Consider the following 26,822-nt stretch of genomic DNA (forward strand, 5'->3'; position numbering starts at 1 on the left):
TGCTATTAGCAACTAAACAAAAAAATTTACGCGAAATTACGAATGATTACTAATACAGATGAAATGAATTATGATTTTTCCTGAAATTTTGCATTACAATTTTGCATCGTTATTGCGAATTTCGATGCAGAATTACATCTACGCGAAATTTGTTCTCATCACTAGATATGAATTATTGGATGTTCTCTCTGTGAAACATGTGTCTGCACTATATAAATACTTCACGATAACAATAAAACAACTTCCATAACATGCCAACCTTTTACTTATTGCTTCACTTTTTCGTCATCTTTGAAGATTGGTGCTTTATAGCGAAAATTCTCCAGGGGGGAAAGGGCAGCAATGACAGTTTAGAAGTAATTTTCGACATTCGCAGACCCGTCGCCCAAAGTACCCCATGTTACCGCCGGCGTCCTGATTTCTGCCGCCTGGCACAAATTGTCATTTCTTTTCTATTTCCCTGTTTCATCTAAGCCTCTATTGACAGAAGTTTATGAGTCACCGCCGTAACCTATCAGCCAATGACATGACGTTTCAGAACATTCGAGAAAGAGAACACTCTCAATTGTGAGAAATACATTTCTGTTTCATTTCCACCTTGCTTTTTTTCCTCTCCATCTTATTTAGTTTATTCATGTATTTATTTTTACACCTGTCAGTACATCTAAATGTGATTTCCGGGCAGAAAGTCAAACTAATGAGTGGATAGAGATTCTACCTGTGTCTGCATCATTGGAAGAAAATGCAGTGCTGTGACTACCATGCCAAGTGCTAGAACATCTGACTGTAATAGTCTTTTGTACGCAGTGTGAGTGTGTGTATTTGTTAGCTTGGTTGGTCTTGGTCAGACAGTTCACTTATGGTATCCATACACCTAGGAATGATGGGCGGATGCGACCAAGAGACAAATCGCTCTCTAACTGATTCTGATTAGAGAGAGATCTGTCGGTTGCCCATACACCCCAGGCTGATTTTAAATCAGTATAATGAAAATCAGGCAGCGTGTGGCGCGTGGGTGATGTTACACATGCGACCATGTGTACGTCAGCAACCACGTGGGGCGCATGTATGGGCAGAGGATGAGGGCCAGAGCCAGCGGCGGACAATGACATGTAATGTATAGTGCACTGGGCACTGGGGGAAGGGGGGGGGGAGGGCACATTGGACATTAGGGGGGTCAGCGCCGGGGTTTTGTTGCGTTCATTGCTCATCCCGATATCACTTGCAGTTACCGCCATGCACCCCTTTGACCATTACGGCTCCAAACCTTGCAGCATGCCAGATCAACATACTTGGCCTGAAATTGGTCGCATTGTCGATCTGCCCTATACTTGGCAGCACCAATTTTCAACCTCCCTGCTGAGTGACATACATTTAACTGTTTCCAGACTCCAGCATTGTGCACTGAACAGGAAAAGCTAACTGTCTCAACTTCAGAGATTATGAATTCCACACTGAAGCACACAAATTGTGTTTTTTCTCCCCTACCCTGTAAGCTGAGTGAATGCTATTGTTCTTATGATAACTGAGCAACAGGTCAGATTAAAGAGCAGTACAGAGAAGTGAATTCCAGTATTTAGCACTTGAGTTTGTATCTTGAGGCAGTAGATCAACTGTCTACCTATTCCCCCATTCTCTCCTGTAGGCAGAGAGCCCCCTCCTGCTTCTCTCCACAGTACATAGTCAAATCACTGAATGTCCTCACAGGAACTCACAATCTAACCTTACCATAGTAATAGTTATAAGTCCTACCATATTATTATGTATTTATTTTGCACTTATTTCACAATTATTTTATGGAAATACACTGCTTGGGGGGAGGGAGGGGGGCAGAGGGGATTGAGGCGGGCCCAGTAAGTGTGTCGGTTTGGGGCCTGAAAATGTCTAAAGTCAGCCCTGTCAAATCAGGTGGTCAATTGGCCACCAAGTCGATAGATGTTTGGCCACTTTTACAGTTTCTAGATGATAGATGTATGCAGAACTAAAGTGTATTGATGTGGCTTCTTCAAAAATAGTATCCATACATCTGACCTTTTCAAAGCAAAGGAAAAGCAATAAGACAAAAAAGAACACCATGGCTTCCAGACCTAAGAAGGTTCTGGATCAAAGTGACAGAAAAAAGGACAGGGGCAATAAGAACCCTATCTGGTGTAGTATTTAAGAATAAAGTGGGAAAATGGGAGGAGGGACATTCTGATAAACTGACACTCACAAGTGACGGTTGCATGTAGGGCCAGATTTGTACTCTTTACCGCCCAAGGCCACTGTCACCAGCCGCCCCCTTCGGTATAGGTAGCGCGATGACCCCTCCGTCTTCTCTCCAGTATAGGTAGCCACCAGATGGCTCCCTTAATCCCTCCTTTTCCCATCCCCCTTCAGTATAGGTAGCCAGCTCGCCTTCACACCGCAGCAGCCATTAGTGCCACAGTGCCATTTCTCTGCTCGTCTCCAGTGCAGAAGCTTCCACTTCCTTTCCGCCTCCAAACGTGCACAGAGAGCAAGGTGGCTGCTGTCAGCAGAGCACTCCGGTCAGGCATTCTCCTGATCTCCCTGCATTGCAGTATTTGCAAGTTTGCACCAGTTTACCCTGCTGCTTTAGCACCCTTGCTCCTGTGGTGCCCCAGGCCATGGCCTAGGTGGCCTTGCCCTAAATCCGGCCCTGGTTGATTGTAGGCAACCACAATAAGCACATCTGGGGAAGTGCCATCTCCACTTGATCTTTAGGAATCCAAAGTTGGTCACTCTTAAAATTGTGATTGTTGATGTGCAAAAAAACAACATAAAGCAAATCTAGACAGTACCTTGATGCACAAGGATTCTTGCCCAGAAGGGGTTGGGCCTCCATCCCTCAAGTGACAGTTTGAGGGTATGTTTGTACAGACACATATCTAGAAGGACCAAGCGGGATCTGCTGCGTAATATCCTGCCGGGCTCCAGAATCATAACAATCCTGTGTGAACCTTGCGCAGGTGCAGTACCGGCTTTCATTTGGACTCAGACGGAAATAGCCAAGTCCGATTGGATTCACTCTGTATTTATATGATTTTCTTATTTGATGTTATTTCCACCTTGGCACGTAGTTATTCATCCAGTACCTTTACACGAAGCTAATGTTTATGCCTTTGAATCTTGACTTTGATGGACAGCAAAATAATGGTGTACGGTGTTAGTAGGCATTTGGAAAGACTGCTTGATGTTACTTGATATTTAAACTTGTGTGTGAATCAGTAGATTTATTCTTGCAATGCTTACTGTGTTATTCTTCAAGCATACCTGTATTAACTGTAAATAAAGTTTAGAAAAGTGTAAATACAACAAGCCAGGTCATTGTCCTGCCATGAGTGTTGGTTGAAAGAGTGACATTGGCCACAATTCACTAAGCTTATCTCCTGTCTTCAATCATGATTCTGAGCTGTGTTTACTGTTATCACCATGATGATAAATCATGTTTTATTATCTAAGCAATTTACCTCACTAAAACCTTAATCCTTAACCTTAATCTCCTTAAGTTAAGGAGTAATTCCTAAAGTTAATGACTGAATCCTTAAACTAATGATGGAATACTAAACTTTAAGATAGGATGTTAATTCACAGAGAGGAATGCAAGTGATAACAACTGAAAAGTGTGTGAGGAGTTATCACCTGGGTTGAGCTGTTGTTAAGTGGAGTGTTACTAGAGACTGCAATGTAAAGTGAATGATTCTGAGCTGTCTGCTTAATTTTTTTAGTATTTTATACAGAAGGGGACTTTTTATAGTTAAATACACAGTGGGCACACAGGGAGTGAGGAAGAGAGAGAGACATCAAGCTTAGGTACACACAGACACAGCCGCACACAGACATGCATAGACACACACATAGACACAGCCACACACAGGCACAACCTCTCTCTTTCTCTCATTCCCTGGCTGCCATATACAGCATCTGCATGCTGGCAGAGGAGTCAGCGGGAGGGGCGAAGCTACATAGTAACTGTGTGTGCTCCTCCCTATCTACTGCATATAAGAATAACTACAGTGGTGATAACTTAAGGACTGGAATGATAAGACAACACTCTCACTGTGAAAATGTATCACTACATGTTAATATGACGAGCTTCTTTAGTGAGTAAAACACTTAAAATACTGTTAATGTGTCATAAGTTCTCACTTGCCTTATTATCACCAGCATGATCTTAGAGAATTGTGCCCATTATAGTGAAATGTATCCCTGCTTTCTCTCTCCAGGTGACGCCAAGCTGCGGTTCGGTAACACTCACACGATGGTGACGTTGGGGAGCTTACTGGATGACCAGCACTGGCATTCTGTGCTTATAGACCGATTTAACAAGCAGGTCAACTTCACGGTGGACAAATACACTCAACATTTCCGTACTAAGGGCGAGTCAGATGAGTTAGACATTGATTATGAGGTGCGTTTTTCTGTACTGCATTATGGTAATATCAAATGTTTCGAGAGAACATTAGATTTGCTTCGAATGAAATCATATCTTCAAGGGATCCCAACCCAAGAAGTAAACTTAAAGTAGAGATCTAGTCAAGACAGTAAAAAGTGTCCATTAAGTTCTTCTAACGTCACTGATCATATGTTTATTAGTAGAAATTGTGTCTGCCTACCCCTTGTGTGAGAAATGTCATACAATTGTGATGATCCGTATTGGGCTGTGGAGCGGTACGTAAAAGTCATAAGGATGAATTCTTCCTGTAAGCCCAGAGGCTACCCCCTTGACGATTCACATGCTTACACGAATGTGCTTACACGAATGTGAGCTGCAGCCTAGCCAGGGGGATCGGTGATATACACTTGTCTGCTTTTTTTTTTTTTACAAGTTTTTATGTACTTGCATTGGCCGTCGACTTGCAAGTCGGCGATACTGAAACTGCGCCGTGGCAGGGGACCGGAGGATCGTTGAGGACTGGTGCCGGGAGAGGGAGAGGGAACAAGGATGCGTGTGGGCAGGGTCGTGCAGAGGCAGTGGCCATCCACTTGCAAGTCAGTAATACCAAAACTGCGCCGTGGCGGGGAACCAGAGGATCATTAAGGACCGGTGCAGGCACAGGACGGCTGGCGGGGGATGGCAGAAGCCCCAGGTAAGTGTAACCCTTTTTTTTGTTAACTATCTTCAGGCTCCCTTTAAATGTGAGAAGATTTTACACATTGGAGGTCTGTTTTTGTTGGAGGAACTGTATAGGTGGAGCTTCCTTGTGTTGCGTAGAAGGCTGAGCTTGTGTTGCATAGAAGGCTGAGCTTGTGTTGCATAGAAGGCTGAGCTTGTGTTGCATAGAAGGCTGAGCTTGTGTTGCATAGAAGGCTGAGCTTGTGGTGTATAGAAGGCTGAGCTTGTGTTGTATAGAAGGCTGAGCTTGTGTTGCATAGAAGGCTGAGCTTGTGTTGCATAGAAGGCTGAGCTTGTGTTGTATAGAAGGTTGAGCTTGTGTTGCATAGCAGGCTGAGCTTGTGTTGCATAGAAGGCTGAGCTTGTGTTGCATAGAAAGCTGAGCTTGTGTTGCAAAGAAGGCTGAGCTTGTGTTGTATAGAAGGCTGAGCTTGTGTTGCATAGAAGGCTGAGCTTGTGTTGTATAGAAGGCTGAGCTTGTGTTGTATAGAAGGCTGAGCTTGTGTTGCATAGAAGGCTGAGCTTGTGTTGCATAGAAGGCTGAGCTTGTGTTGTATAGAAGGCTGAGCTTGTGTTGTATAGAAGGCTGAGCTTGTGTTGCATAGCAGGCTGAGCAAACCAACAGTGCCTGATTGCGGGTTAACCCCAGAGATATGGTGAGCAGGGGAGCATTGGGCGGGGGGTTAATTAGTGGGGTTGGATTAGTGGTGGTGGCCCAATCTATCTATACCAATTGCTAGCTCTGCATGTATATGATAACTTTGATCAACTGGGGCTGTAAATTGGTCAAGATTACAATCGGGCAACCATGTTAGGAGTAGGACATCGATCTTCAGGTGATTGAATAAATGAGGAAAATTGCTCAGTGTATTGACACCATACACTTGATGCTAACTTCACAGAACGTTATCCAAACGAAAAAAAAAAAAAAAGATTCCCAGGGTTGGACTTTAAACAATGAATGTCTTGGTTTAATCTTTATAACTAGCTGAGAGTTTTGTTGCAACGAATTAAAATGTTGTGTCTTGCACCCCGGACTCTGCAGAGAGATTAAACTCAAGTACTGGGATTAATCCCTTAATGTCTTTCTTGTGCAATTTTAACGAAGGCCCCGTACAAACTAGGCCGTATAATTTTATACGCCGGATATTAGTAAGCAGATTTGCCTTGCAGTTCGGTGCCGTTAATAATTTGTTTGTAGCAATAATTTTCTAATTAAGTCCCACGCCATCTCGAGCCCTGCTGAAATTACAGCCTCCGTTAAATTATATCTCATCGTCCTTTTTGATGGTCGATAAAATAGAAGAAGAATATCTTTGGATTATTGCTATTTATCAGGCCAGCGGAATTAATGTGCGGCAGACTAAATGCGAGGCAAGCGCAGAACTCCGAAATGGGTTTAATTAGTAGCTACGACTGGTAAGAAAATACGATTACACGCATTCGATTTGACAAAGGCATATTTACCGTGACCTTCCAAATCGGGACGCCCGGGAATTCAATATAGATATATTACCTGCTAATGACTTTACGGCATAAAATAATCTAATAAAAGAGACTGCAGAAAATGGATGAGGATTTTGCAATCAGTCTGGCAGAAAATATTTCCTTGCTTCTGTTTTAGCAATAAAAAAAAAACTTGCTTGTCCTTTACGTATAAATCTGTCTTAACATTTTCGCGGAGCTGTGGCGGCAGTGGCGTTCGTACGCCATCTAGCATTTCGCCATCCGCCGTGCTATAAACAACGCAAGATGGCAGCAAGTTTATAGCGCATTAAAGTAATAACATAGCCGCATGCCCGTCCGGATTGTATTTGTGGTTTGACTTTTACAGGCGCCGTTAAAGGCATAAAATCAGTGATTTTTATTTTGAATCGCCGTTGACCTTTGCACATTTTGATGGCTTGAACAAAATAATTTTCATTCAAAGGTCCGGGCGGTTGGTTATAGCCGGCGGAAGAGAAAGTACTGACTGCAGGATTGAAAATCTATTCTTGTAGGCATTACAGACGATCTCAAATCAAATGTGAAATTAATACAGTTCTGCCAGGGCTGGATTTATCTTAAGGCACGGTTGGCACGTGCCTACAGGCGCCTGATGGTGGAAAAGCGGCCAACTCCGCTCCCAGAGTGCCTCCCTCCTTCCATATGCAGAGTCCTGATGAAAGTGTAAATGAAACTCACCCTGCTCTCAGCATTCCAATGACGAGATCTCCCTTTAGTCAAGGGCACCTCTAGCTACTTAATATTGAGGATACCTCTGGTTACCTAATACTAAGGGTCACCTGTAGTACCTATGGCAGGCAAGGGAACTAAAGGAGAAGTGACAGCTGGGTCAGCCAGCACCCTTCTGGTGTAGTTTTGGGGTTTGTAGGTTCATGGAGGCGGGGGCGTACCTGGTTAATTTAGAGCCTATGGCAAACACTGAAATTGCGCCCCTCTCCCCTTGATCCGAGCCCCCTTCCTCTCTAAAAACAGCACCCTTTCTTGTGTACATGTTATGGTTGCCTGTGGTTTTTTGAGGTTTTTTTTGGCTCGAGATATTGCTGAAGTTATTTTTTTGGAAATATCTCTTCTTATTCCCTCTCTGCCATCTTTCCTAATGATTATGCCAAGCATGAACTACATACATAAGTTAAGAAGCCATGTTCCCCAGATAACATAAATAATCTGACCTAAGGTCTGAGGGCTCTTTCACACTAGAGGCTGCGGTAGAAAAGGCTGAAACTCAGCCTTTTGCTTAACGCCAATACATAGCGTTTTCAAAGCGTTTTCAAAGTGTTCTACAGCTCATATGAAAACGTCCTTTTTTTTTTCTTCTATAAAAATAAGTAAACAAGTCAGCTGAAAAACGCTTTGAAATCGCTTTGAAAACGCTGAAGTTGGCGTTTTCCATTGACTATCATTGAAACGCCAACAGCCAACTTCGGCTGTAAACAGCCCTGAAAAAGCTCCTGGGAGCGTTGAAACGCAACGCTCCAAAACGCCGAGTTAGATGTGAAAGGTAAAATGAAAGTCTATGGACTTTCATTTTACCTTGGAAAACGCCAACTTCGGCTGTGGCGTTAAAACGCCGAAAAAGTCCTCTGGTGTGAAAGGGCCCTGAGTGATAGGGGTGCAGCACAGGGGCAAGCATGGAGCCCATGTTGCTGTGGCGCCCATGGCATGAGCCATGCCTGCATCCCTCTAGATACGCCTCTGCATGGAGGGAGGAGTCTGTGGTGCCAGGACATCTGTGCCTATAGGCTCTTGTGAGGTAAGTCCGGGCCTTAGTTCTGCCAAACAATGTACCAAAGCTCTCTGTAGCTACAGTATATATTTATGTTATTGCAATATATGGATTCCTCTTTACATTTCTTTGCAGATTCTGGTCTCCATTTAGAGTGTCTTTACCATCTTTGATCACCCAACAATAAAGATAAATTTATATCGTATATTCAGTAAGGAATCACAAAACCTTATCTAATCAGAGCTTCAGGCCTAGTTCACAGTGCTCAATTGCGTTGCAGAATTATGCGGAAGCCCGTGGCTAATGGACGATTTGCGCTAATGCGGTTGTGCTTTTTTTCTCTCACACACCTTTTATGCACACAATAATTCTGCATGTCAACTTACTGCCCAATTTTTTGCGCTTGTTCACAGTGCTGCGTTGTAACGGATCAAGTTATTCTCGCTGCCTGCAGGCTTTGTATTGAAGTCTATGTCCAGTCTGCATTGCAGATCATTATAAAACGTGTGTTATGCAAGTGGCCCCTGTGAAATTAGCCATTTGGTTACTGTAATGTGTTGGATCCCAGTGCACCGCATGCACTGTGAATGTTCCATAGACCTACCATTCCATGCGACTTTCTGTGTTAAGATGTTTCCTTAACCCCTCTGGGACCAAGGACGTTACAGTTACGTCCTGTGCTGCTGAATTATTATTATTATTATTTAGTATTTATATAGCGCCGACATATTACGCAGCGCTGTACAGTGTATATATATATATATATCTTGTCACTAACTGTCCCTCAAAGGAGCTCACAATCTAATCCCTACCATTGCCATATGTCTATATTATGTAGTGTAAGTACTGTAGTCTAGGGCCAATTTTAGGGGGAGCCAATTAACTTATCCGTATGTTTTTGGAATGTGGGAGGAAACTGGAGTGCCTGGAGGAAACCCACGCAGACACGGAGAGAACATACAAACTCTTTGCAGATAGTGCCCTGGCTAGGATTCGAACCAGGGACCCAGCGCTGCAAGGCGAGAGAGCTAACCACTACGCCACCGTGAATGGACGTAACTGTAATGCCCCACCCCCTTGGTCCCGTTGTGCGCAGCCAAATGGGGAGATTCAGCTGGACCTCTCCCCTCACTGATCAGGAGCCATGGCGATTGGCTCCTGATCATGTGATAACTACGATCGCCGCAGATCATAGTGATAACTAGGCGGCGGCAGAAGAAGAGGATCCATTCAACTCTCTAGACCAGTGTTTCCCAACCTTTTCCGGCCCGGGGAACACTGTCTGACCACATTTTTCTCCAGGGAACGGCGCGGGGGGAGGGGGGGATGCGGCCCCCGGTTGTTTGCGCTACCTAGTGGACAGTGCCGTGCGCAGCAGGCTATGGGGGAGGGGGGGCCTGGGGCGCGGCTGCATAGCTGGCATAGTTGCCCCAGTGTAGGGAGTTTAGTTGCCTCAGTGTAGCTAGTATAGTGCCCCAGTATAGTGCCCCAGTATAGCCAGTATAGTGCCCCAGTATAGCCCGAATACTGCCCCAGTATAGCTAGTATAGTGCCCCAGTATAGCTAGTATAGTGCCCCAGTATAGACAGTATAGTGCCCCAGCATAGCCCCCCAGTATAGCTAGTATAGTGCCCCAGTATAGCCCCCCAGTATAGCTAGTATAGTGCCCCAGTATAGCCAGTATAGTGCCCCAGTATAGCGCCCCAGTATAGCCAGTATAGTGCCCCAGTATAGTGCCCCAGTATAGCCCCCCAGTATAGCTAGTATAGTGCCCCAGTATAGCCAGTATAGTGCCCCAGTATAGCCAGAATAGTGCCCCAGTATAGTGCCCCAGTATAGCTAGTATAGTGCCCCAGAATAGTGCCCCAGTATAGCCAGTATAGTCAGACGCGTAACTAGAGGGGTGCAGGCATGGCTTGTGCCATGGGCGCCCATGCACCCATGGGCGCCATGCCTGCCCCATGCCACCATTGTACTGTCTGCCGCTGTGCCTGCGCCCCCCTCCCGCAATCCTCTTTACAGCCAGTATCAGACCTCCGATCAGCGCGTAAGCAGAGACAGAGTAGGACGCACACTCTTTGCGCCCGTGTACGCCAAATGCGGAAGTGACTAATGACGTCAATTCCGCATTTGAAGTACACCGGGCGCGAGTAGAGTGTGTCCTTCTATGCCTCCACTGTCGCGCTGATCGGAGGTCTGATACTGGCTGTAAAGAGGATGCTCAGGCGGCGGAGGGGCAGCAATCATTCATCGGACTCATCGGAGGACTGGTTGCCGACAGCCAGTGCCCCAGTATAGTCAGTATAGCCAGTATAGTGCCACAGTATAGTGCCCCAGTATAGCCCCCCAGTATAGCTAGTATAGTGCCCCAGTATAGCCAGTATAGTGCCCCAGTATAGCCAGTATAGTGCCCCAGTATAGCCAGAATAGTGCCCCAGTATAGCTAGTATAGTGCCCAAGTATAGCTAGTATAGTGCCCCAGTATAGACAGTATAGTGCCCCAGTATCGCCCCCCAGTATAGCTAGTATAGTGCCCCAGTATAGCCCCCCAGTATAGCTAGTATAGTGCCCCAGTATAGCCAGTATAGTGCCCCAGTATAGCGCCCCAGTATAGCCAGTATAGTGCCCCAGTATAGTGCCCCAGTATAGCCCCCCAGTATAGCTAGTATAGTGCCCCAGTATAGCCAGTATAGTGCCCGAGTATAGCCAGAATAGTGCCCCAGTATAGTGCCCCAGTATAGCTAGTATAGTGCCCCAGAATAGTGCCCCAGTATAGCCAGTATAGTGCCCCAGTATAGTCAGTATAGCCAGTATAGTGCCATAGTATAGTGCCCCAGTATAGCCCCCCAGTATAGCTAGTATAGTGCCCCAGTATAGCCAGTATAGTGCCCCAGTATAGTGCCCCAGTATAGCTAGTATAGTGCCCCAGTATAGCCAGTATAGTGCCCCAGTATAGCCAGAAAAGTGCCCCAGTATAGCTAGTATAGTGCCCCAGTATAGTGCCCCAGTATAGCCAGTATAGTGTCCCAGTATAGCCAGAATAGTGCCCCAGTATAGTGCCCCAGTATAGCTAGTATAGTGCCCCAGAATAGTGCCCCAGTATAGTGCCCCAGTATAGCCAGTATAGTGCCCCAGTATAGTGCCCCAGTATAGCCAGTATAGTGCCCCAGGATAGTCAGTATAGTGCCCCAGGATAGTTGTCCCCGCCGCTGTTATTACCTTAACAGCTGCCGCCCCTCCCCTCTCCGGCGCGTGTATATTTCAAGCAGCGTATCTCCGGCTGCTCTGTGTGATGCGGAAGGAAGCAGGGCAGCGGCTTCCTGTAACGGCGATATGTATCGCCGTTACTATAGAAACCGAGCCCTGCCTCCTGCGCATCACACACAGAGCAGCCGGGAGATACGCTGCTAGAATATACATGCGCTGGAGAGGGGAGAGCGGCCGCTGCTAAGGTAATAGCAGCGGCGGCCGCGGGGACGTGCGGGAGGGGGGATAAGAGGATGGCACACCAGGCAACGTTCCGCGGCACACTAGTGTGCCGCGGAACACTGGTTGAAAAACGCTGCTCTAGACGTTCCTCCGACGATCGTCACTCCCCCTGTCCAGCATCCAGCCTCGTACTGAGTCAAGTGTTGGATCCCAGCTTGATGAGGTTACCAAGCTGGGACTTAGCGGTAGTCCACAGCTTGTTGGCAGGGAGAGCTGCTCCTCGCTGAAACTATGGGAGGTGAGTAGTGTCACATGGTTACTGTGCACTGCTCTCTTTCTGGGTTGCAGTTGATCTGCAGGTCTGTGAGTATTGGGGATAGAGAGGCAGCAGAGAGCTACACACCCCCACTGACACCAATGCACTATATGGGAAGGGGGGGGGGGCAGGGGCACCTTTGGCTACATATATTGGGGGTGGCTATCTATACTGGGGGGACACCTAGACTACCTATACTGGGGAGACAGCTTAGCTACCTATATTAGGGGGACAGCTTGGCTACCTATACTCAGGTGGGGGGGCACCTTTGGCTACCTATCTATAGTGGATGGCTACCTATTTTTTGGGGGGGAGGGCGTGGGGGCACACCTTTTGATACTTATTATTAATGGCCCATACTCACGGGCAACTTTTTGGCCTGTCGCCAGCACACGTGAGCGTGTGCGCGACAGACCGGCGACAGCTCGTCGCCAGGTCCCTCCGCATACACACGGCGGAGGGACCTGGCAACTGATGCGGCGGAAGCTGTCGCTGTTGCGCCTTCCCCCGCCGGAAGCCCAATGCATTGCTTATCTTGTTGCTGTCGCTAGTCCGTGTACTCACGCGGACTAGCGACAGTTCCGGCGGAGTTGCGGCGGCGACTGTCGCCAGGCGATTGAGCGGTTCAATCGCCCGGCGACATCAGCGACGAGCGACGGTTCGGGGTGCGCGCCCGTGCAACGCCGCATACTCACGGGCGACCTGTCGCACCGCGTGTTGCGGCGACATTTGTAGCCCGTGAGTATGAGCCATAAAAGGGAGAAGAGGTCAATCTCTGTTAAATTATTATAAATTATTAAATTATTAATTTAAAATAGTGTTGTAATGCATACGAAGAAAAAAGAAAACTATGCCTCAACCGGAGCTTTCTGAGTAAGGAATTTGTATGCCTTTGCTAGAGAATAGGCAGGGAACTTAGATTAATGTCATCTCAATAATTCATACGTTTGGTCACCGTAGAAAATAATGGAGGGGCCAAGTTATTCTGAATTTAAATAAATTTCACTGCAGTCTCTCTCTCTCGGCTGCAGAACTGTAGCACAATGATTATTAATATTGTTCATTCACGTTTCACGGGATGATTAAATACCACTTTCCGGGCCATTCATTCTCAACCAATGTTTTTGGCTGCGGCTGCCGAGTTATTTTTTTTTCTTTTTTCTTTCCTTGCCGACAATTCCTCTGCATAATCTGATTTACGTCCTGCTGTCTTAATTATGTGACATTACCTAAAGAAGTCAGGCAAGTTTTCATTTTCTTCTTTTCCAAAGTTCAGCTTTGGAGGGATTCCAGTATCGGGAAAACCCGGAACCTTCCTGAAGAGGAACTTCCACGGCTGTATCGAGAACCTCTACTACAACGGCGTGAATGTTATCGATCTGGCCAAGAGGCGCAAACCCCAGATATACATCGTGGTAAGGAACGTTTTCACACTTTTTTGTTATTTGAACTCTGCACTTTTTGGAATTTCTCTGGTGTTCCAGGGCTGGTGTTACCCTAGGGGCAACCTGGGAAATTGACCTAAGAGCCCCAAGCACTGCCAGCAATCCCTGCCTCCCAAAAATCCCTGCCTCCCTCCTCTCCACCACACTTGTACCCCCCTGGGCTCCTGCAAAGTTTGTGGCAGCAAAGGAACTTACCTGTCCCGTTGGTCATTAGTCTGTTTGCCCTCGTCATCTTCATCCTTGCCTGGACGGATCTTCTCAGGGAGGTTACGTAGAAACGTGCCAGGTCAATGAGTCCCTCCAAGGGTGAAGATGAGAGTCCATGGAGTAATGGAACAGTGCGCCCACTGGGACAGGTGAGTTTCTATGCTGCTAAAAACTTTGCAGGGGCATCGTGGAGCGCAGAGGGTGCGGCAGACAGCTGGATGTCCCTGGGGGTGACTTTACTGCCGCGGTGTCAGGGAGACCCCATTTTTTTTCTTTTGCCCTGGGGCCTCATTGTACCTACAACCAGCCCTGATTAGTAGTTTAGTGATGGTCGTGTCTAGGAGAACTCATGCAGAAACATGTGATCAGTTTGGTCAGGTGATAGATATGTAAGTCTCTGATTTGCTAGCCATGATCATGTGCTAAAGCAGGATGAATCAGAATCAGAGCTTTGCAAATCGCTCAGCTGATCAAACACATCACATGCTTCTCCATGAGTTCTCCTCAGCATGACCAAGGGCATAGCAATAGCCATAGCAGCAATAGCAGCTGCTATGGGGCCCCGGTGCAGAGGGGGCCCAGACAGTACTTGATGCATTTACTGTTAACTTTCTTGTGGTCCTCCACCCTCTGACTTAGACCATTGCCCATGGACTATATGCAGTGTAGACTGTATGAGAATGTAAATTGCCTAATTGACTCGTATCCATAGGATAGGGGCAGGTGGAATTGCTCATGAGTGCCTACATCTGATGGCCTCATTAAAGTTTTGCTACGGGGCCCCTTAAACTCTAGCTATGACACTGAACATGACCATCAATACTGACTAGTAGTGTTGCCTGAGTTTAGCATAGCTCACTGAGGAGCATGTGGCCAGCGTGATCAGGTGATTGACTTCTCTGGCTCTGATTGGCTGTGATCTCTACCTGCTTTTGCACAAGATAGTCTTGTAGATCAGAGCATTAGAAATGGATCAACTGATCTAACTGGTCACATACTGTTCTGTGAGTTCTGCAGCTATTCCTTTTTGCCTGCCTGATTTACTCATATATTAAATTACAGAGGAGAGAAGAAGCTTCCGGGCACCAGTGTGCATAGCCAAGTCACCTTTTATTCAAAGCTCCCAACACCTTCAAGACATATATGCATAAACCTGACAGCTGTTTCGCAGGATAACCTGCTTCTTCAGAGGCAGCAAATACGTATTTGCTGCCTGTGAAGAAGCAGGTTATCCTGCGAAACAGCTGTCAGGTTTATGCATATATGTCTTGAAGGTGTTGGGAGCTTTGAATAAAAGGTGACTTGGCTATGCACACTGGTGCCCGGAAGCTTCTTCTCTCCTCTGTAATTTGATATATTATCTACTGGAGGCACAGTGGCACTCTGCACCTGCCGCTGCCAACCTGCCAGAGCTTCATCTTGTGCCGATTTTTTTCTTGTCTTGTGGATTATATTTACTCATATATTAAAGATACTGGTTTATAGAACACCTTCTGTATAGACCTTAAAGAGAGTCTGAAGCGAGAATAAATCTCGCTTCAGACCTCATAAATAGCAGGGGCATGTGCTATTTTGGGGAACTGCTGCCAGATTATGTGTATGTTGGGGGAATCGCTGCTGCCATTACATCTATTGTTAGGGAACCACTGCCATATTATCTGTATTTTGGAAGAACCTCTGCCAGATTTTTGGTGAACTGCTGTAAGATTACATGTATTTTGGGGGGCGGGCAGGGGGGGGGAACACTACGGCAGAGCTCAAACTTCCCCGTCAGACCTTTTACAGCACCACTAAAGTCATGTATATTTGGACCCACCCCTGACCACGCCCACATATTGTTGCGTGGCCACGCCCATTTTCCGGCGCGCAGGGGATTTTGTCAGTAAAAAAAATCTTTTGTCAGTAAATTTTTAGGTATTTGTCAGTAAAAAATAACGTGAAAGGTTGGCAACACTGGTTAAGGGCTCTACTTCTGGTACAGGAGACCAGGGTTCGGATCGGCTTTTCCTGTTCAGTAAGCACAATATAGATGTTCTGTGTCTGGTCTTGCTGTTAGGCGTAGGGGGGAGTGTTTGGTGTTATGTGTAGGCAGGGCAGGTTGGTATGAGGTATAGGTAACGGAAGCCGGCAGTAGAATATCAGTACTTTACCGGTATTCAAAATATCAGCAACAGCTGGTGTCCAAATTAACAGGCGCTCTGACTACAGATGGTCAACAAAATCCCAAAACTTTTAGCTTGAATGCAAATTTAATGCAAATGACATGCAGCAGCAGGAAGTGCAGCTGACTGGCCAAATTCCAAGCTACCTACAATTTGCATTAAATTGGCATGCAAATTGGAATAATTCGATTCTCATAGACCATTTTTAGTGATGAACGTAATCAACAAATTACGATTTCGCTAAATGTTTAGTACATTTTTGCAATTACGCTTATACGTAATTACGATTTGCAAATTCAATTGATTTCGTGTAGTCATTCATAATTTTGCGTAATTTCTTGCCGACTTTGGCAGTGAATAGCAAAGCCCCCATACATGATATTGACACCAAATTGCTACATATGTTAAGGAGAATCGTGGGTACAAGTCAAAGAATTTTTTTTTAGCAAAAATACGTTATCGTTTTTAAGAGACTCGATTTTAAAAATGGTTTTTAACTTAGAAAAAATGACAGTTTAAAAACCATTTTTCTTTGCATTTTTAAAATCGATTTTCTCAAAAACTACAAGTTGTTTTTGAAAAATTATTTTTGTGACTTATACCCACTATTTTGCTTAACATATGTAGCAATTTTGGCAGCAATGGCATGTGGGGGGGCTTTGCTATTAACCTCTCAAGTTGGCATGAAATGAAACAAAATTTAGTAAAAATTACATGAAAAATTATGCAAAATTTTGGAACACTACTTTTACATACAAAATTAATTACGATTTTCTCTGAAATTTCGCGTTACGATTACGTTGCATAATTGCGAATTTCGATGCAAAATTTCGCACATGCAAAATTTCGGCCCACCACTGCGAGTCTAGCTGTGAGTAGACATCTACACCAACAAAACGAATTGAGGTTGATTATGTCCATCCCTGTGTCATTAAAGCATTATGTCTCGACAGACATTAAGGTGGCCATACATCCAGTAACTTGGCGGCCGATCACCATCTGATTTAGTAATTATCATCGAATCGGATGATAATCGGTGTGCATGCCCGATAGACGGGCTAACCATGTTGATCAGATATGCTGCAAGATGTCGGGCCGTTGTGGTTAGTTGGGTGTACGGTGATAACAGTGAGCGATAATGGGATGAGCGACAAACACAACGAAACTCCCGATGTTGTCCCCCCTAATGCTCAATGTGCCCCCCAGTGCACAAAACGTTACCTGTCCGTGCCTGCCCTTGGCTCCGGGCTGGCTCCAGGCTTCCACCTCCATCCATACACGCGCTCCATGAGGCTGTTGGCGTACACGTAAGCGCGCATGTGTTTCGTCACACATGCGCCCAGGTTACTCCGGCAAACACGTGAGGTGCCTGTATGGACGGAGCCTGGAGCCAGCCTGGAGCCAGCCGCAGACACGGACAGGTAATGTTTTGTGCACTGGGGGGGCACATTGAGCATTATGGGGGCACAACGTCAGGCCGGCGAGACAGTGGATGCGGTGTCGCAAGGCCGATTCTGGATCTATTTCAGCATGAAATTTATTGGGAATTGGCCTGTGCAGGGCCGGTTTAAGCAACAATGGGGCCCCAGGGCAAAATAAACCTGACCCCCCCCAAACATATACCCAGGAACAAAAATCGGCATTAGGGGACCTTTTTTGCAGCTGGTATAGTCAGGGTGTGAAGTCCCAATCGGTCGGAGCTCCACATTCTGGCTATCCCAGCCTGCATGGGGGACAAGGGGTTAAAACGTTTCAGGAGGGGGGACCCCACATAATTAAAAAAAAAAAATTCCCACACTCTAAACATAAAAAAAAAAAAAATTGGGAAAATAGGAAAAAATGCCAGGGATCTTCATACAGCCATATTGCGGCTGTATAGTGATCCCTGGCCAAAGCTCTGAGGCTGCGTATGGACCCCCTGGAAACCCCGTCAGGAAATGTATTGCCCTTTCGTTTGATACATGTAAAATTACACTACCGTTAGGTTTGCTACTAAAAGTGACATTTACCGCATTTAAAAGTATACTTTTTCCTTTGAAACTTTAAAATCGATTTTCTCAAAAACTATAAGGTATTTTTGAAAAATTGTTTTTTCCTCTTATTCCTAATGATCTCCTTAACACAGGGGTCTCAAACTCATGGCCCGCGGGTCATTTGCAGCCCTCGATATAATATTTTGTGGCCCTCGCCGGCAAAAGCTTCCTTATAGTTCGCTTCAGTGCTCCCAAGTAATCCGCCGCATCCCTGCCGTTAAACGAGGGCTGCAGAGCCCCCAAATCGCCCATGGGGGCAATCCGCCGGCATTTCCTGGAAGGGGCAGAGCTTTCAGCTTCAGCTCTGCCCCTCCTGACGTCAATCGCCGCACGGATCGCCGCCTCTCCCCGCCCCTCTCTGTGAAGGAAGAGTGAGAGGGGCGGGCAGAGGCGGCGATGCGCCGCGATTGTGAAATTCCTTATGCGGCCCAGCCTCATCCTGACTTTACCTCCTGCGGCCCCCCAGGTAAACTGAGTTTGAGACCCCTGCCTTAACATATCCTACAAATTTAGGGTTTCTAGCATTTAAAGTGGATTTGCTATCAACCATTAAAGTCGGCAGGTTTTTGAATGTGTATTTTTTTTCCTTTGAAACTTTAAAATCGATTTTCTCAAAAACTATAAGGCCGATTTGAATTTGTTTTCCTCTTGTAGCCTCTGAGGGCCCCTGCAAGCTCTGGGGCCCTGGGACAGCTGCCTCCTTTGCCTCTATGGTAGCGCCGGCCCTGGGCCTGTGGTGTATGGGCAGCCAACAGATCTCTTTCCGATCAAATTTGTTTAGCGAGAGATCTGTCTCTTCTTGGTTGATCCGCCCATACTTCATCTGATGCATGGACACTTTTACTCTTGACTGACCCTTGTACATGTATGTTAATGATTGTGTCTATTAGCATCATACAGCGCGAGGCTTTGTAGAGTGCCCAGACTGAGCGGTTATCAGCGAGGGGATGGCGGTAGTCATCTGCAGCATTCTGGTGTCACAGATAGAGCCGCGTTAGATGTGGCCATTATTATCATCAGTCAGAGGAATCCTGTGGTGTAATTACTGATCGAAAAACATTCTGTGCAGAATAACCTTAATATCAGTGACGGGCCACACCCAATAGCTCATCATCATCCAGAACATTAACCACTCTCGCTGGGGAACGAACGCAGACAGAGCAAGTATGTGTAACACACATGCGTCGAACTCAAGGCCCTCATGAGCTTCAAATGTGCAGGATTGTATGGATGGCTGGAAATGCTGATTTCTAATTCCGTGAATATTCGGATTTCCGATGAGTCCTTTTTTTGTTGTTTTTTGCATTCTCTGATTGGCCAAATACCTTTGAGTTGACTCAGCATTATCTGATTGGTCCCATGCTTATATGAGTTCTGTGATTGGGCTAAAATCACTGAGTTGTGGTAATGCAGTATTTACACATAAATCCGATTTCTGATTTTCGAGGAGTCTTTTTTTTGGGGGTATTTTTTTTTTTGCATGTCAATGCAGCATAGCATTCATGTTCGGTGCCAGCACCTGCATGCATCTCTAGTAAAGGCTCTGCAGCCTAGTCGCCGGGAGGTCCTCCCCATCAGCTCCTCAAAACGAGGTGTCAAATTCCAGCAAAAGTTGAACATTTGTATAATAAGCAAAAGGTGGCCATGCAGTGTCCACAATGGATGTGGCCATTTACTGTACATAAGATGCCATATTGACATTGGCAGACGAAGGGGCCGCTGATTCTTTCTCTGCCCAGGGTCACCATGAGCCTAGAGCCACTCCTGCTGGTGTAACAAGTTTACCAATCTTGAAGCCATCATTTCGTCTTCTACCTTCAAGTGCTGATGTCTTGACTGCGTTATGTACACGCAACTGTACTTCTGTCTGGTTAAGAGAGCTGACTACCGAGCACTCAGACCTGGGTTCAATTCCTGGCCAAGACCTGGGTTCAATTCCTGGCCAAGGTATGTAAGCTGGCTTTTAAAAGCCTACAAATCTTTAAGCAAGCTCATTTTTCTCTAGGATAGATCATAACAGTACATTCTAGGCTGCCTTCAGCATGTAGTGCTGGTGGTGGTATAGCGGTTAAGAGAGCTGACTACCAAGCATTCAGACCTGGGTTCAATTCCCGGCCAAGACCTGGGTTCAATTTCTGGCCAAGGTATATAAGCTGGCTTTTGAAATTCTACAATTCCCTGGAAGATGAGACCCTCCCCCGGAGGAGGAGGGAGTGAGGGAGGAGGGAGTGGGGAAAGTAATAACAATTAGCTAGGAACAAGCCTATAAGAGCCTAACTAAACTCTCCCTAGCAGAATCTGTCAGCAGCTGTGCCTTAACTAGTTAGTGCAGGCAGACTAGTGAGTAAAATGGCACAAGGACCTTGCTTTTTATAGGGGGGGGGGGCTCCAGGAGTGAGTGCAGTCTTATTGGCAACAATGTGCCTGCTGTCTGTGATGTAGAGGGTCAAAGTTCTGCTCAATAGAGCATTATGGGGTGAATTGAACTTCCGGGAAAGTCCACCCGAAGTTTGCCGGCGAACCGTTCGGGACATCTCTATTGTCCACTGCAGTCGTCCCCCACCCCAGTTGAAGTTAATACAGGAGAACCTTTGGGAGTCCTTGGAAGCACTCCAAAAACCAGCTGCTTCGTGCAGCACCGGGTATCCAAAAATGGGCAGCTCCGTACTGCGCATGTGGGAGTTTGCCATCCGGCTTAGTAAGCACTTGGGAACACGAATGCTTCTGAAACCTTCCGAGGATTCCCAAAGGCATGGAATTTCAATGGTGGACAGCAGTGGAACGAGGGCATGAAGAGAGGATGGGGAAGGCTACATGGAGTCCAAAGCCTTCCCTCTACATCAGTGAGCATCTGATTTTTTTTTGTTTTTTAAGGTCACTTCACATGTGCTTGCCCAACAGTTTTGTCCAAGTGCTTCTCACTAAATAGATAACTGTCTCCAGGATATAACCCCTGGTCTCCGGTGTCAAAGGTGGTGGATTTAACCAGTACACTATTCAGAAGTCGGAGTGGTTTATCTGCTTGTCATCTATCCCATTCTGCACAGGTGAAGAGCAACAGAAGCTAACGGTTAATGATGGTCGTTAGTGAATAAGTTACCTTGTGAGGAGTTGTGTATTACTCTCCCTTTGGTAAAGCTGTTGTTCCCTATAGACAATTAATTTTAATGTGCCCTGACCTACATCTACAGTAGGCACTGTGAGAACCACTAATAAATCAACAGGGAAGGTTTCTATAAAGCAACCTAAGAAAATGAGGAGGTCAGTTCTCAAGAGAGGTATTCACCTCAATCTGAAATGTTGCTGCATACTTGGGGAATTTTTGTGTGTTGTGTTTGTCAAATTAGCAAGAGATGTCTCCGTGTGGCTAAGTGTAACACCACTTTTTCCTACAATGAAGCATTCACTGTGCGGCAGCAGAGAGTGGCGCAGTGGAAGTGTGCTGAGCCCATAACTCAGAGGTTGATGGATCGAAACCATACTCTGCTAGGTGTAGTTTGTTTTTTACACCTTGCTTTACCACATGGGCCAATCGGCGGCCATAGTCCCTTAAGAGAAAGTGTCATTAGGGCCTTGCTGTAACCATGGCCGGATTTCAGGCAAGGCCATATAGGCCATGGCCTAGGGCACCAGGAAAGCAATGGGCGGGCTGTAGGCAGAAGGATGGTAGTAGCAGTTAGCCTGCTGAACATTTGTCCTGCTACACAGAGTTTGCACATAGCGGTGGGTGGCTACCAACAGCCAGATCTGGCAATCAGGGGACGAAGGGGCAGCAAAGGGCAGTTACAGGGATTTCCGAGCTGCCTGTCTCTGACTGAACGTGCCAAGGAGCTTACAATCTATTCCCTGCCATCCTGTCACTAACTGTCCTCAGAGGATCTTATAATTTTATCCCAGCCATCACTTCACTAATTGTCCTCAGAGGTGCCTACAATCTGAACCCTGCCGTGTTGGAATGATGGGGGGGGGGGGTTTGGATACTGTTGTCAGGGGGCAGGTGGTGATAGTGGGCCTTGGGCGGTAGAAAGTACAAATCCGGCCCTGGCTGTAACAGAGATTGTAGTGTAACTATTTCAACTAATGTAGAAAGAAAAAAGAGCGATCCTCCTTATGCATTAACTTCGTTTAATATCAATAAAAGCGCTTACAATTGCACTTACAGTTTTGCAGCGTTTTAAAAGGCGCATCAGGGGCCTGCCGGCAAGTCCTCCCTCCTCTCCTGCGCTTGGCCAGAGCTGCAGGGGCGATGTTCGGCAGTAGACCTGACGAAGGCATGATTAAATGCCGAAACGCGTCGTGACGTCAGACGGCACCAGCGGGACCAGGCTCCGCCCACCACACCTCGCTCCACGCCGAACATCGCCCCTGCAGCTCTGGCCAAGCGCAGGTGAGGAGGGAGGACTTGCCGGCAGGCCCCTGATGTGCCTTTTAAAATGCTGCAAAACTGTAAGTGCAATTGTAAGCGCTATTATTGATATTAAACGAAGTTAATGCACAAGGAGGAGAGCTCTTTTTTCTTTCTGCTTTTTTAGATTTACTGGCGCCACCCAGCACCAAGAGCAGCACCCAAGACATTAACTTTTCACTTCATCATCTCCTAAACCGAGGCAGCGCAAGGTTACTTTCCCCTTTATTTCAACTAATGTACTGTTCTTAAACTTGAAGATTGTATACAAATGTAAGCAGACTGCAGAGTGGCGCAGCAGAAGTGTGCTGGGCCCATAACCCAGAGGTTGATGGATTGAAACCATCCTCTACTAGGCATGATTTCATTTTTGCACCTCGCTTTACCGCATGGGCAAAACCGTTTCCATAGCCCTGTAAGAGAAAGTGTAATAAGGGCCCTGCCGTAACATAGATATTACGGTAGCTAAGACTACCCCTGGGCCTTTATTGTAGTTGAAGAGATTAGTGAACGGTGACACCACACTTAAAAAAAACAACACAGCAAACAGCAACAGAGAAGTTGAAAGGAAAGAGAGAGACTGCTACACTCACGTATATTGCAAAACTGGGAGCATGGGAGTCAAATGCAAAAAGTCCATATATACCAAGGAAATCCCGCTGCACCAGATTGTAGGTTGAAATAGAAAATCTTTTATTCTTGATCCAACGTCAGTGTTACAAATAAAAGCTCACGGGTATCGGAGCAGAGGATGGCTCCTTAATCAGAGCTATGATTAAGGAGCCATCCTCTGCTCCGATACGCGTGAGCTTTTATTTGTAACACTGACGTTGGATCAAGAATAAAAGATTTTCTATTTCAACCTACAATCTGGTGCAGCGGGATTTCCTTAGCAAACAGAGAAGCTTCCCCATATTGGAGCATTGGATTTGGTAAAGTCTTAGGCTAGGGCCACACTAGCTCCGGGTGCGGGACGCATCCGCGGTCCGGGCTCCGATTTTCAAAACCCGGAACGCAAACGGATCCGTGCTGCCTTTTTTGCAGCACACGTTTTGGATCCGCTTGCGTGTTTTTTGTTTTTTTTTGCTAGAGGGGGTAGCAGCCAGGACGGGGGGCTGCGGGCAAAGCGGCGGCCAGGGGGGGTCACATCCCCCCCCCTTGCTCACCTGGGTGCCCCCCGTCCCCGCTCCCCCTCCAGCTCGCATATAATGTAATAATTTGTACCTAAGGAAGTTCGGCGAGCCGGGCACTTCCGCCCACACCGCTCGCCGTCACTTCCTGCAATGTCGCCCTCTGTATTTCAGTGGGCGGCATCGCAGGAAGTGACGGCGAGCGGTGTGGGCGGAAGTGCCCGGCTCGCCGAACTTCCTTAGGTACAAATTATTACATTATATGCGAGCTGGAGGGGGAGCGGGGACGGGGGCACCCAGGTGAGCAAGGGGGGGGGATGTGACCCCCCCTGGCCGCCGCTTTGCCCGCAGCCCCCTGTCCTGGCTGCTACCCCCTCCAGCATGGCGGCCCCCTTCTTCACCATGGGACACTGGAAACTGATCCGTTTCCAGTGTCCCAAAATGTCAGTGAAGAGGGAGGCCCGTTTCCCCATTGATTTTCACTACCCGTACGTGTATACGGGTCCGTGAAAAATGCTGCAAGTCCGGACTCCGCGTTCCGGGTTTAAAAACGTATTCCGCGGATCGCACGCGGATACGTTTTTAACTTGAGTGTGTACTGTTCCTATTTTTAACATTGGTATCCGTGGCTACGTTTTTCGTCCGGGACAAAAAACGTAGCTACGGATACGTTTTTAAATCAAGTGTGAACTAGCCCTTAAGCCAATGTGTTGTAAGACTCAAGTAAGCTTTAGGTTAGCAGGAATGGTTGCATGGCCACCTAGCTTTTCATCCTTCCCACCCTTGCCCTGGAATCTTCCAGATTTCAAATTCAGCCTGTAGTGTTGGTGGTATAGTGGTGAGCATAGCTGCCTTCCAAGCAGTTGACCTGGGTTTGATTCCTGGTCAATGTATGTGAGCTTGCCTTTGACATCCTACAAATCCCTGGAAGACAAGACAAGAGGAGGAGGAGTGATTGGCGAATAAAATTCTGCATTCCGCCGGAATTACGCATCGTTCCGTGGAATTTCCGCTATAGCTCTATGGCAATCCCGTTCCGATGCGACGGAACGGAATCATTAAATTCCGTCCGGAATCGCGGAAAATGGAATTCCACGGAATACAGTGAGCATCCCCTACTTTCTGCTCAGGCACCTTAAAGTAAGTTCTGTAGAAGTTTCTAATTACAGTTCCACTATCAGTCAGCAAGGTGGACCATGCAGTGGAATTGCATAAAGAGTGCAATCCTCTGACCTAAAGGCTCATACACATGTCCACTATGCACACAACCACACGACCAACATGACAAACCACACAACCTGACAAACCACACGACCTGTATGTCCACACTCCTAGACGGCTAAACAACCAACTCAATTAACATACTGCGCACGCAAGAGGAATGACGGACTACACATTCAAAACAAGTACAAGTCTTTCAAACAACTTGTACACATGCACCAACTGAATGATATAAGACCAACATAGATCCGACAGTTGGATCGGGCAAACCGCTTGTTGCTCCTCAAGTTGTTTGCACGTGTACACATGCCTGATTATCGTCCAACAGACTAAAGTCAGATGATAATCAGGCTGCAGGTTGGTCCGTGTGTACTTAGCTTAAGAGAAGCTGTGCTGAGTGTTGAGGACTCTCAAAGCACATTGGAGAGGAGCCACTCAAGCAGGAACAAAGCTGGGTGAATATATTATGGGAAAGAGGCAAAAGCAACCTGGGTCATTCCCAGCAATGCCTACTGAAAATCTCTGCTCCGTTAGTCCGTGGCATTCCCGTTTTCACCCTCACTTCTCAGTAACAGTGCGCCAATTCATTGAGAAGATGTGGCCAGTAGAGGGGAAGACAAGAATGCACAGAGCCACAACTAATGGAGGAGAGATTTTTCTGTAGAGGTTACTGGGAACGGGTACTACAATAAGATTGGGGGAGCCTGGGAGTGGCAGCAGATGTTTAATCTGACTGTTATCACCTCTGATAAGAATCCCCGACTGAGCACTCAGTCTGGCTTTGCTACAGAATGATTATAGCTGAGTCTGTCTTCTCTGGTGTCTTTTCAAGCCTAAGCCTGCCCCCTTGTGGCTCTGCTATAATGACTCAGCTAAAATAGTTCCCGGCAAAGCCAGACTGAATGCTCAGTCCGGGATTCTTATCACAGCTGCTAACAGACACTTTTAGCAGTGAGGATGAAACAGAGAGCAGGGGAGGTGTTTTCTCTAATGTTCCCCCTTATATATTTGGTAAAATACATGAGGGTGATCTGTCTCTGGTTCACTTAAATGGCTTTCTGGAATTAATGATGGATTAAGAGGAAATAGGGCCCTAAGCAAGGTAATAGCTTCGGCTCATGCTGATGGTCTTTTTGAGAATCTGAGGTGGGAGATGGGACAGAAAATGTGGTTGGTGGGCCCGTTGACACCGACTAGGCCACAGGAACTTGCCTAGATTGCCTTGAGGATGATCTTGCTCTGATTGGAATAGAGCTACCCATTAAGGTTATGGCCCATTTCTAGTGCGTTGAGGTTTATTTATGCAACAATCCAAGCTTTATTTACGTTCTAGTGACCACATGTGTTGATTTTTCTTTTGTAGGGGAATATTACCTTCTCCTGCTCTGAACCTCACATCGTCCCGATCACCTTCACGAGCTCCAGCACCAGCTATCTGTTACTGCCCGGCACTCCGCAGATGGACGATCTGTCGGTCAGTTTCCAGTTCCGGACGTGGAATAACGATGGGCTTCTCTTATCCACCAAACTGTCTGGAGATTTGGGGGTGCTCATGCTGCAGCTGTACTCCGGGAAATTGCTACTGATGGTTCAGAAGGAGATGACCACCATACTTCCAGTGACCACAGGTAATGGATCAGGGGCCCAATTCTCACTAGTATTGACTTCATAGCGAGAGCTCGTGAAAGTTGCCATAGTAATAATGTTGAGTGGTCATCTGACATGGTGACTCCTTCAAGAGGAACTGTAGCGAAAAGGGTAAAAAAAATCAATAAATTGCAAAGTGAGAAGTAAAAAAATAGGAGAGAGATCAATAAATGATTGATATTCACCGTGTAATTTGTTCATGTTGTTTGATCCACAATCAGCCTGCACGTCATCATCTTAACTACTGGCATACATGAAAAAAAAAACAGCACTAACTGCCATTCTTTACAACCACACCCCCTAACAATGCGATAGGCTGAAAGGTCGTTTTTTTATAGATATACATTTGGAAAGAGGGAAATACTGGTTGCTTTGTAGTTGGAAACAGCCGTTATTTCCCACAATGCAACAAGGTTCACAGACGACAAACTGTTAGCACCATGGTCATGACATCACACTGTGGGAGGGGTTTCACCACAATA

The 26,822-nt window shown here is 46.5% G+C and overlaps 1 protein-coding gene across 1 annotated transcript in view; it reads left to right on the plus strand.

Annotated features, from left to right (window-relative positions):
• Positions 1-26,822, plus strand: part of LOC137526181 (contactin-associated protein-like 5) — a 508,827-nt gene that overhangs the window by 253,845 nt on the left and 228,160 nt on the right. Inside the window, exons 6-8 of the mRNA XM_068247401.1 lie at positions 4,227-4,411; positions 13,362-13,505; positions 26,057-26,321. Coding sequence (XP_068103502.1) covers positions 4,227-4,411; positions 13,362-13,505; positions 26,057-26,321 — 594 coding nt within the window. The remainder of the gene's footprint in view (positions 1-4,226; positions 4,412-13,361; positions 13,506-26,056; positions 26,322-26,822) is intronic.

This window comes from Hyperolius riggenbachi, chromosome 7, assembly GCF_040937935.1.
Source record: "Hyperolius riggenbachi isolate aHypRig1 chromosome 7, aHypRig1.pri, whole genome shotgun sequence".
NCBI lineage: Eukaryota > Metazoa > Chordata > Amphibia > Anura > Hyperoliidae > Hyperolius > Hyperolius riggenbachi.